The 11,897-nt window shown below is 41.1% G+C and overlaps 1 protein-coding gene across 2 annotated transcripts; it reads right to left on the reverse strand.

Annotated features, from left to right (window-relative positions):
- Window positions 1-2,363: 2,363 nt before the first annotated feature.
- Window positions 2,364-11,897, reverse strand: LOC121520445 (neurturin). 2 transcript variants are annotated; one of them, XM_041803902.1, is made up of 4 exons: window positions 11,872-11,897; window positions 11,185-11,621; window positions 5,071-5,377; window positions 2,364-4,542 (listed from the first exon to the last, which is right to left on the reverse strand). In XM_041803902.1, the coding sequence occupies exons 3-4, from the start codon at window positions 5,348-5,350 to the stop codon at window positions 4,106-4,108; spliced, it is 717 nt and encodes a 238-aa protein (XP_041659836.1). In that variant the 5' UTR covers window positions 5,351-5,377; window positions 11,185-11,621; window positions 11,872-11,897; the 3' UTR covers window positions 2,364-4,105. The 2 variants fall into 2 exon arrangements, with proteins under 2 accessions (XP_041659836.1, XP_041659835.1); XM_041803901.1 differs by lacking the exon at window positions 11,872-11,897 and adding an exon at window positions 11,777-11,858.

The raw sequence follows: 11,897 nt of genomic DNA on the forward strand, positions 1-11,897 counted from the left end.
GAAGAAAACTGGCACAACCAGGACTTTTCCAAGAGCTGGTCGCCCAGCCAAACTGGGCAATTGGAGGGGGAGGTAAGAGAGCTGACCAAGAACCTGATGGTCACTCTGACTGAGGTCCAATGATCCTGTGTGGAGATGGGACATGGTTCCAGAAGGACAACCATCACTGCAGCCTTTTGCCATCCTGGATTTATAGCAGAATGGCTAGACGCAAACCACCTCAGCAGGCAGTTCCTTTGACCTCATGGATTGGTTTTTGTTCTGATATACATTGTCAGCTGTGAGATCCCCTATAGTGAGGTGTGCCTTTCCAAATGATGTCCAATCAGTTTATTTTACCACAGATGGACTCCAGTCAAGATGTAGAACCATCTCAGCAATGATCCAGAGAAATGGGAAGAACCTGAGCTGAATTTCAAGTTTTTTTGCAAAGAGTCTGAATGCTTATGTAAATGTGGAATATCAGATCATTATTTTCAAAAATGTTAAAATTCTATTTTCACTTTGTCATGATTGGGTACTGTGTAGATTAATGAGGATAATAATGACTTTTCTTGACCAGAGCATCAGGGTGCAACATAACAAAACTGAAAACATGAAGGGGGTCTGAATCCTTTCTGAACGCACTGCACACCCACATATTTGATTTTACTGCATTTTGCTGTGACAGTGAGTAAACTTTGGATGTTTGTTGAAGATCTTGCCTCATGTGTCTTGTCATCTTGGGATAACAAAGCTGGTTTTCGCATGACAATGTGTTCATTTCTCAAGATGCCTTGAAAACAACCAAAATGTGCATGTTATCATGGGAAATGGAGTAAAATTAATTATATGCGAGCATGTTCTGCTAGGAATTTCATAATGATGCACTGTTTTAACATCTTTGTGTTGTCCATTCTCTTTCTTCAGTCATGTGTTTTACTCCAAACTGCAACATTTTTCATAAAAAATATGATAAATAAATATGAGTGGTTGAAATTGTTTTGAAATTTGGCTTGGTATTTCTCTTTAAGGAGGTGGTGGTGAATCCTGAGGCCAGACCAGATGAGAACCAAAACCACTGCTTTAGAGTATTTGCCTGTATGCAAAACGTGGTATGCATACTTTATTTGCACTGTAAGTATTGGACTGGGGGGGGCGCAGTAAACTTGCAAAATTAGCCATCTTTTAACTTTAAAAGAGCTAATAGGGTTCAAAATGGGGTAATGAACTGATGATCATCCAGACCACTGTTTAAGAAAAACCTAATTACCGTTGATTGTTTTCCAGTGTCGCTTCATTCACCCCTAAACCACTGCGGTCAGGGCCAGGCAAGATATTGGAAAACCTAAACAATCCTCAAACCCAGACTTTCCACATAACTTGGTGCAAGGAGGTAAGTCAGGAATTATTTTTTTAGTAATTAGAGACTCACAACCTTTAAGATTCAATCTGAAGTAGAACTCTGAGTGAGTTTAGTCTTTAGGAGCTTTGTAACACATGAAGCCCATTCACTTCAAACTTTATGTGGTGCATAAACAAATACAATTGTTTGTTCATTTTTAAAAGGCTTGCTTCATGATAACCAATGATGTGGTCCATAACAGTTTCCTTGAATTGTTTCCTAAACAGAGCTAAATAAGGCATTTGTCACGGGACTATTTTCAGCTGCGGATAAATACACATTTGGGCTCTAGAATGTATTTTTGGCAGCAGAATGCTGTATTTGGGGATGACTCAAAGTAAATTATTGCTCCAGTACAGGTTTCATTGTAATGAAGGAATGTTTCACCCAGGATAACAGTAATGTTTAGCTTTAAAGAGTGTGTCAGACTTTGGCTTCACGGGCAATACTTCTCATTAAGATCAATTCACAGTTGATTTTTGTGTTGCCAAGACAAAAATGTATTTTCAAGAAAAAAAAGGTTAAAAAGAAAAAGCCTTGGTTGGATTGATTTTTTTTCCTTGTAGTTTATTTCATATAAAAAGCTGTCAGTCACATCTCTGCTGCTTTTTACTGCCTGGTAAAAGGATCAAACTCTGGTCACAAGCCCTGGCGTACAGGCTTCTGTCTTCACTGCTGTTCAGCACTTGCAGCACCGAGCTGCTGTATAATAGATGGTGTCAGCATCATTGAGAAACATTTATTTATTAGCATAACAAAGGTGTTGTGTTTCATCTGCCATATGGCTTATTTAAAATAATCTGAAAGCCAACTGTACCCACAGGGATCTCCTTGTTATCCTCATTTTATTATTAACAGCATCCGGCATTATCAGACTTTTATTATTTATTAACTTTTTTCACTACAGTCTGAGAACAGAGCATTTAACACCCAAAGATTGATAATATTGGGGAAATAATGAATATCCATTCCTCTGAAATAATGTTTATTCAGCAGTCAATATATGATGTTAGATAAAACATTTTTGGCACAGTTGCTTAATGATAATAAGCTGTCCCGTTTCTGTGTGGTAATCTAAATAAATATGCAAAACCATAATTTACTTCCCAAATAAATACAATATAAACTACAATAAAGATGCACCGCATCAGTGCCCCACACTGCACCTCCTCAGGAAAACAAACAAAAAACAAAAACATAATTTATTATACTTCAGGCAAACAGTTGCATAAAACCAAATAAAGATTGGATAAAAGTTAAAAAGATGCTTCATAATGAATTCCATTAGCTTATTTTCCCTAAAACTCTACCAGGCAAATCAACGAGGAGGCATTTGAGGGGCCCATAAAAGGCTGAAATTGGGCGTTGAATCATAGCAGGGTTTCATGTATGGGTACAAAACATTTCCACATCCTGTCTCTACTTCATTGTTTGTTTTCTGTCAGCAGAAAGAAACATGCTAAGACAGTTCATTTAAATCGTTAATCTCCTTCACACTTGAGCTTTGGATTATTGAGAGCCTCTCAAGTGTAAACACTCACAAATTACATCCAGAGTCGACATTACAGCGGTTATGTCACCTTGAACATGAGACTTTAGATGTTTATGTGTATCAGCTTGTGAATTCCTTATGGGTATTTGAATTGACTCGGCGTGTTTTGGCAATTCTTTGAGGATAAATAATTTCAAAAATTATGGGTAATTATAATACCAGGTTTTTTTTTGGAAAAACATATAAAGAATTTGATTGGACAATTTATCAGTTTGATGAGCTCATCTATAGAGAACATACAGATTAAATTTTCATTACTTAAGCATGAAAGTGTTTCTGTGTTTTGAGGCAGGTCCTCATTGTTAATCTACACATTATCAATATACAAAACACAATGATTAAAGATGGGTATCAAACCTGGTTCTATAGAAAAGCATTTTCTTTCATTGTCGAATGCATTCAAGAACGTGAGTTCCTTTACCTGTGTAATAACACTGCAATCAGTAACACTAATGCATACACGCATGGAAACAGGCTAACAGTTGTAGCCTGTGATAACAGGAACCCAATAAATCTTTAGTTTGCTATACTTCCAAAAGACAGATCTCAATGAAAGATCACTGGTACAATTCAGACCAAGAGTCTTAAGTCGAGCACAGAGTTGGTGCATGTCATCTATCTTTAGCTTGAATTTATTTATGGGTTTAGAAATGAAAATGGGCTAATCTTGTCTTCCTGAAGTTTCATTACTGTCACTGTTATAATCATGTAAAGTACAAAAGTAGGACCGTGACGACATCCCTAGGTATTATGTGTAGTAACAGCAATAATCTAGTCCATCTTATCTATCAAAGCCTCATTGCTTATCTAAGGCATGGTACTACGTCTCCAATATCACAAAATAATGCTGCTACATTGTTGTTACACCACAGTTTACAGTGTTACTACACAGTGAGAAAAGATAATACAGACTTTTTGGTATGAATAGTCATTTTCTGTATCTCGTTTGATAGAATCCACACATATGCAGCTCCTGCTGTCCATAGTAAATGGTTCCAATTTGTACTGACAGATTACAAAAAGTCAAGCTTTCCTGTCCCAAAGGCCACCATGCAGCCATAGATGTATTCCTTTTATTTCTCCTCTTTGTGAGTTTATAATCCATAGTCAGCCGAGTTCCGACAGAGGCTGAGAGCAGCAAGACAAAGTGAGAAGTTCAACTCTTTGGGTCATACACACCCACAGTGCTTGGCTGAAATATTCTGTATTGTATGATAGCGACTCTTGTTGTCCAGGAAGGAAAAGTCCTTTTCAAAAGCGGTTGGCCTGCAGCAGGGCCCACTGCTGACCCTGTCTTTGCGGCCCTTCTTCCTGAATCCTATCCTAACCATATGCTCCATGGTGATGTCATAGTTCTGCCGGTGTGCCACACATTTGCCGCTGCAGTAGCGCAGTAGCACCGTCTCGTCACTGTCATAGCCGAGACCCAGTTCACTCACAGTCACTTCCAGCTCCCTTATGGAGCAAGGCTTAGGCCTGCGGGCTCTTTTAGTCCTTCGGGCAAAGCTGTCACCCAAGCGTAGGCTCTTTCTTCTTTTTCTGTCAAGCAAGGTCCCGACCACATGCTGAAGCTCACCCTCTGTAAAGCTCTGAAACATCTTGGAAACTGTCAGGGAGAGGATGAATAAACATCAGTAAACAGGTGTGGGACAGATAATCTGATTCCATAGAAATGTTGCAGTTCTCAATAATCAGATACATCAGAAGGACAGATGGTCTGCAGAGATAGTGCAGCGCTTTTGGTAAGATAATGAAAGCCATGAGCGCACAGAAGAAATTAGTGTATTTTATCTGACATGCTGACACCTACAAACTAGTCCTTTCACCATCAGTATTACAGACAGTGCTAGAACTCCCTCAGGCCCATTTTAGCTGACAAATGCCTTTCAATAATGCCATGTGAAACCAAAACAAGAGTGGGTATACCATCCTCACATGAAGGTTTTAATGGTTCTATGGAGAGCCAGTGAACTATGAGGTGCTAATTGACTGCAGGTTATTGCCTGACATCAAAATCTGCTCTATAAACAACACAGCCAGGTACTAAGTGTTCAGGCCAAATCCCAAAAAGCCCTTTCACATGACACCTTATCTCAAACCAGACAAGGAGGGAGACTATAACAGTTTATCTTACACTCTGAGAGGAGAGAGTTCATCTCTTCTGTTGAGCGTGCTCTCCGATGAAGACCACCCATCTGTTGGGACATCTCTGTTTCCGATTCTGCAGAAGATGATGATGAGGATTCAGACGTTGACTCTGATGATGAAGACTGTCTTGATGAGGATGAAGATGTGTACGGAGAATTTTTTCTAGGTTTGAACTGTCCAAGAGTGGCCATATTTCTAACGAGGAGGATGGACAGGGCTGCACCACAGAGCACGAAGGCAAAAGTAGCACCTTTCCATAACTTCATCTTAGAACGTGGAGGAGCATTGAAACTCTGCAGGGAGAGGCAAATCAAACACAAACGTCAGACATGTATTAACAATCACACCTTCAATCATGCAAACAAAGCAAACCTCCACAAGTTGTCACATTAATGCACACAGAACAATGTAAAAATTGTTATCGTCTGAGCCGTCACTTTTCTTTGACCTTGCTATAAATCCTCTCCTCTCAACAGGGCTTTTATTTCACTGTCAGTTTACTTTTTCTGTTTCTGCTGTCAGCTCATTTTCACTTTTAAGTGGGTTCATGATCCACGAACTTGACATCCCTTGCTGACAAATGAGAATGCAGAGCGTGTTCAATCGCTGCTGCCTGGAGAGAAAAAAACATAACTGCAATTTCTTATTCGAGCTGGAGGCATTTTGAATGAGTTCTGCCCCTTAAAATCCTTTTAAAAAGTGCATCATTTCAAAAATACCTGATGGGAATGGGAATACAAACTCCGTCCTTTCATTTTTGAAGAAAACACTTGCTCTTTGCGGAAGTAAATGTTTTTGGAAATATCCTTTCAAAGGGGGTAAATCCTTTTCTTCCTCCAAAGGAATCTCTTACCACACCTATTTTCAATGCTATGTACGTACATGTATGTGTGTTTGTTCATCCCTTTATCTTACACCGCCACTCCCATTCTATAGACGCTGCACTGCTGCCACATGCCTCAATTATTAAACCTCATTTCTTTCCTTATTGTCATGCCACAGGTATTTGAGAAGTTTTACAAGCTTACTTTTTTGTCTTTTTCATATCATGTCACTGGTGAGCAGAACATTTCCCCAGAGCAGGAAACGGTATACTGGCAGTGACTAACAGCAAATCCAGACCAGTCTTACAAATTGTTTTGCCAGACTGGATTCTGTAGTGTACATAGAAAGACTGCTTGAGTGTTTACAATGGGTCAACATTGCACATATTCTTGTCTAAAGTATTATAAAAACAAAAATCTGAAATGAATTAGTTCTGGAAGTTTACACTTAAAGCATGTGGGTTCCTCCTGCAGATCACATTAAAGTGGATTTTTTATGAAAAATTGTAAAAAGCTGGAACATTTTGAGCTTCTGGTGGAATTTCTGCAGCTAAGAAAAACAAAGAAAGGGAACTATAGGCAAATTCAGACAGCTCTCCTGAATTTTGGATACCGCAGAGGGAAAATACAAAGGCGCTGCACGCATGAGTTGCAGTGGAATAAACAGCATATAAACAGGTAAAACCAGTCCTATCAGTCACAGCTTGACTCATCGCTCATAATTTCATATGCGTTTGACGTGGTAACCAACCTTTTCACAATGAAGGGGTAGAATGGTATTCATTTAAAAGTCAAACATTTCAGCTAACAACCTCATTTGACATAGTCGATGTAAATCAGATGTGGAGCCGCGGCTGCATCTCAGAGTTACTCATACTCGCCTATACAGTATGTCTGATTTTCAGAGGTTATATTTATCCACCAGACATGATAGATAGATAGAAGCCTCCATGGAAAGTCTAATTTTGTTTCTGTAGGTTCAACACTGACACCTTACACAAGGAATCCTTATGCTCCTCCGCAAGTATGATACATTTTAAATTTAAAAGATCAGTTTATTAAAATGTATGGCATAGGGTGAGATCATTGTTTTCTTTTGTTGTTAATAGGTCGGTTTGGGCCAATTTATCTGCGTTGGAGTTGGGAGTTTCACACGGCTGTGATACATCACTGCCTGTGGCTTGTTAGATCTATGGTTCATCTTGATAAAACAATTAGCTTGCAAGGAGGAGATGAGTTCTCAGATGCCTCGGTCACCGAAGATGGACAAAGCCTGGTCATCAAACGCTGATCTCATGTCCCTGAAGACAGTTTGATTGTCATAATTGCCCCACTCAGAAACACATTAGTCCCATCTGCAGTCGATTGGCGCCAATAAAAATGCCAACCTACATTTTGCAGATTGTTCAGATGGTCATGGGAGACTAATCAGCACAGATATTTAATATCTACCACTGGCCCCAGCTGTCATGTACATAAATATACAGATATCAATTGAGAAAGAGGCACCAGTGTTTTCTTAGGTGAGCAGTGGAAACGTGAATGAGCTTACCACTTCTCTGAGAAGACAAATGCTGCTGTTTTCCAGCAACAACACAGAGGATATAGAGGAATCCCCGAGGACACTAGAGCAGAAGGAAAAACCATCCTCAAACTGAGACATAAAAGTGCAGATGAGTCCTAAAGACAACTAAAAAAGCTTTCTCACAGGCGCTGCATGTCTGACTCTCACAAAGCATCAGGACTGATGTGCCCATGCACGCTCCTGTGTTTGGAGATAAGGGCTATTCAGAGATGTGAGGCTCAAAACAAATGCAGAAAATTAAACTTATCACAGGAAGAAAGGATCCTGTTTGCATGCATGAAAGTTCTTTTTTTTGTTTTGTGTTCCTAGTGGGACTGAAAGTGAATATGAGGTATGCATGAATAGGAGCTGCTGATGTTTCGCTGTCAGTCAGATGTCACTTAAAAAGCTACCAACAGAGTGAAAACAATCCAGGAGGATCATTAACCTGTTTGAGGCAAACCATGAAAGTGAACTCCTCAGCCAAGAATGAATTCCCCAGTCGGTCAGAGCCATTCCTGAGCTGGTATGTATACTCCAGTGTGTGCATCATACACACGAGTCCAGCTCTCAACCGTCAACTGTGCTCTTGTTGTCACTCAAAGATTGCATTATATGAAACGACACAATAAAATGGATGTTTTCAAGGAATAATTGGGTCAGTGGCAAAGGCGCTGCTAAGCTGACGGTAATGTAATTACAGCAGCATGGCACTCGTGTCCTCCTCTCCCTCCCATGCCAGAGGGAGACAATTCAAAGAATGCCACGGCCTATGGAAGATGAAGTAAAGATCTGTCAAATTGTGGATAAGGGGCGTCTGTGGTTAACACTTTTGAATGAAGCCAGCAGACAGGGGGTGCCTTCTTGTCAGCTCTCTTGGATCTTTAGCTGTGTGACAAGATTACAGCAGAAGAAGATCACAGAACCGAATGAATGAATTCTTTGTATTAGAAAAAAGCAGAAACGAACTTTAATGTCTCTCCACTGTGTAGAATTTGTTCCTATACATTCCCTAAATACAGTTCGGTCTGTCTCAATCGCTGCCTCACTGTGACTCACACATACCATAAACACATACTTGCAACACTTGTGTGGTTTCACTTTCCCTAAAATCATATGACACTCGCTCGTGTAGAAATGGAGACAAAGTCTAACCTTCCATTGTTGTCCAGACACCCACTTCACTCCCAGGGCGTACACAGACTTCCAGTAGCACCATCATATTACACTGAATAATCCAGTTTACATAACACCGCTGCTTCTTGATTTCTGAAGCTGTCGCAAGGTTGAGCCATTGTTTATTTGCTACTGCACGACCTGAGGCCCTTTACCTACAGAACATTATAACCACGCTGTGCCTTCCAGCTCAGCTCCACCCATGTGATCGGCTGTCTCTGTGCTACTTTGAACACACCCCATAAATACCTGCACTGTACAGACAGCACAGGAGCACTACAAACAGCGGGAAAGGTACCTACTGGGTTGTTGCAGGGAAACAAGGTGCTTTAGGGAGTCCTAGAGAGGCACTGTCTTGTCTTTTCCCTCTTAAGTGAGCATCAGGAGGCCTGGGGACAGCTAGAGAGTTCTCTGGGACGTAATAGGGACATATTCCAAAGATCAGGGCAGGATTAGCACTAATGCCTCCCAGCTTTATCTGTAGTCACGTGGGTTAACACCTGGCTGCAGTGTTGGTGGTGGAGCCCGAGCCCTGCTGCATGTGTGCGTCTGTGTTAATCCATCAGACACCTCTAACTTAAGGGTTAGGCCAGCATGCATGCAGAGCCCACCGAGAAAGCACCAGCAGGCACTTCCCCTTCTTGTTATCTTGAAACCTGTCAAGCTGTCTGTCTGAATAATGAAGACTAGTGACATGCTCTGTAAGTTTTCCAGCATCATGGTGGCCCAAAAGGCTGTGAAATAAAGTGGATGTTCTGAGCCAGGATTGGCTGTTCTAAATCCAGCCTTGGTTCTAATGCAACTGAAAAAGGCTTAGGTTAGACTGTAATTTTGCTGGGCAAGTGCTTCAGTTGGCTCTCGCTCTGTCACTCAGTTACCGTCGCATAATTAAAACAAGCCTGGTCCTTGTTAGTTAGAAAGCTGCTGTTCATTATTGAGAAGGAAACAAAGGAAAACATCCAAAGCAGTGCCAGATAACTTTTGTAAATTCTCACTCTCATTCTATAAATATCAAGCATTACTGTCTGTTAATCTCCTGGATGTAGGTGAGTGCTTAGAAAGACTCTGCTTTATTTTGGGAGCCTTACTATCACATCCGACGGATTTATCCGGATTAATCCAGTGACCCAACAGCCTAGCACGACATGTCACAACTCAAACCTGTTGCTATTAAGGTGCCGTTAATGAGATCTGAGGCGTGGATACACTTATAGGTGCACATTTGACCCCTGTCCCAATTTATCTGGCCTTTCTATTAAAGGAAGAGTTGAGTCAAGGTGTAGTTCTGACATGCATTTCTGCAACACACAAAGAGGTTTACAGGAGGCTTGACAGGCAAACATCACCTTGCTTCGATACTTTTTGAGCGAGTTTGGAGTAAGATTGATGTTGTCTCTTTGACTTTCTAAAGAAGAGTCTTGATGCTTCTATTCTGGCTTCTGGCTGCTAATCTGTCCACGCCAGATCCTCTTTTTACACAACCACAGCGCCTCTAAACCGATGTTAAACATGTTGATGTTGCTGTTACAAAGGGATGACGGCCATCTGGCACACGCTGAATACCATTTTAAAATATGACCCACAGGAGCATGCACAAGCAAGTACAAACATCTCAAATATGATGACATTTTACGTCTTTATAAGCCCACGCTGTCTTTCTAAGATGAGCATGTTAATCATTTTCATGCACAGCGTGTATTTTAGTGAGAACAATACAGAAAATGCTGATGGGATGAAGAGGAGTGATGCATCACTTCATCTCTCCTTGCAGTTTCTCCACTTATGGCCAGCTTTACCAGGTTATGAAAGTTGGACGGCTCAATTGACTTTAGGCTTAACCTCTATCCGGCCTCTGGGGGCTCTGTGAGATACAGTATAATCTCTACATATGATATGGGCTTAGTAAGAAGGGATCATCACTTTAGGAAAATACCTGTAGTCAGAAACTTTGAGTTTGCTTCTCTGGAGTACCTCCATGAGAACTAAGAAGACATTAACAGCTTTTTGCAGCTCTGCTTGATCATTTAAACCACTAAAGGCATAGTTCTGCAAAAATCTCTTTAAGTAATAAACTAAGTAAGCATCTTAGCACACCATTTAATGTGATTTCTAAGCATTGCTGGAACTTTAAGGATGAAACCCCACTGAGTATTTGGAGGGAAAGTAAGCATGATAAAGTGGCAAACCACCATGTTGAGTAAGTGACAGTGAAAGAAATATTCCCCTGACTAAACAAACTAGCTGACGTGTTGTTCAACTTATCCAGAGGACAAAAATTCTAATTTCTTTCTTGTCCCTTTTCCAACATTATGACATACCCCTTTTAATCAAACGTAACCACTCTACAAACATTTCGTGACAGGCTGCTCTGCGCTACTGACATGTGGTTCCAGCAAAGGCCGCTTGTTGATACAGCTAATCCAACGTGTGTTTTCTGCCACTCAAGCACTTGGTGAAGCATCCCTGTCAGCGGCACCTAACGCCTTCCCCATAAGCTGCCGGCTTAAACTAACAAAAGAAGATGTGGTGTCCTTACCGTTCGGCCGGCTAATCCAGACTTAGCTGCGTGGCGTCGTCTTCAGCTGACCTCCACAGGCAAGTGCTGGCTGGGTAAGTCCATCATCATCACAGGAGAGGAGTGAGGGCAGGACTCCTGCTTGTTCCCCTGAAAATCATCACAACTCCCTGCGCCTGCAAGTAGGGGAGGTGTCCTGACTTGATTCAGGTCCAGGCTGTTTTATTCTTTTATCATATTTGCACTTCCATAGAACTCGTTTAGGTTGCAAAGATCAGAATCAGCATTCCTCTGAATGTTACAGTGCGCTTCATGGCACTCACATTGATCCATTCAACAAGAGGAGAGTTATGAGTTTAGTAAAGCTCCTGACTCTGGCATCTGGTTCACTTTAGAAAACTTCTGTCATCATCCCTCCATACGAAAATTTCTGATTTCCCTTTTGCACGATCCTGAACCTGAAACAGAGCAAAACAGAGGAACTGAGCCATGTAATAAACAGCTCTTACAGATGTCTAAACTTTGATTCCATTTGTTGTGCAACTCCTTCCACTTCAGATAATTTTATCTCCACACTACAGCACGGCTGGAAAGATAATGCTCATCTTCTTACCCCCTTTCCTGCAGCAGGTCCTCTCTCCAGCTCCAAGGTGGGGAACTCTGTGGGTTGAGAAGATTGGTTAGGGTGAGGAGGGAGAGCGTAGTTACCGTAAGCGGAGCAGAGCCCATCTGAT

This window comes from Cheilinus undulatus, linkage group 13, assembly GCF_018320785.1.
Source record: "Cheilinus undulatus linkage group 13, ASM1832078v1, whole genome shotgun sequence".
NCBI classification, from domain to species: Eukaryota; Metazoa; Chordata; class Actinopteri; order Labriformes; family Labridae; genus Cheilinus; species Cheilinus undulatus.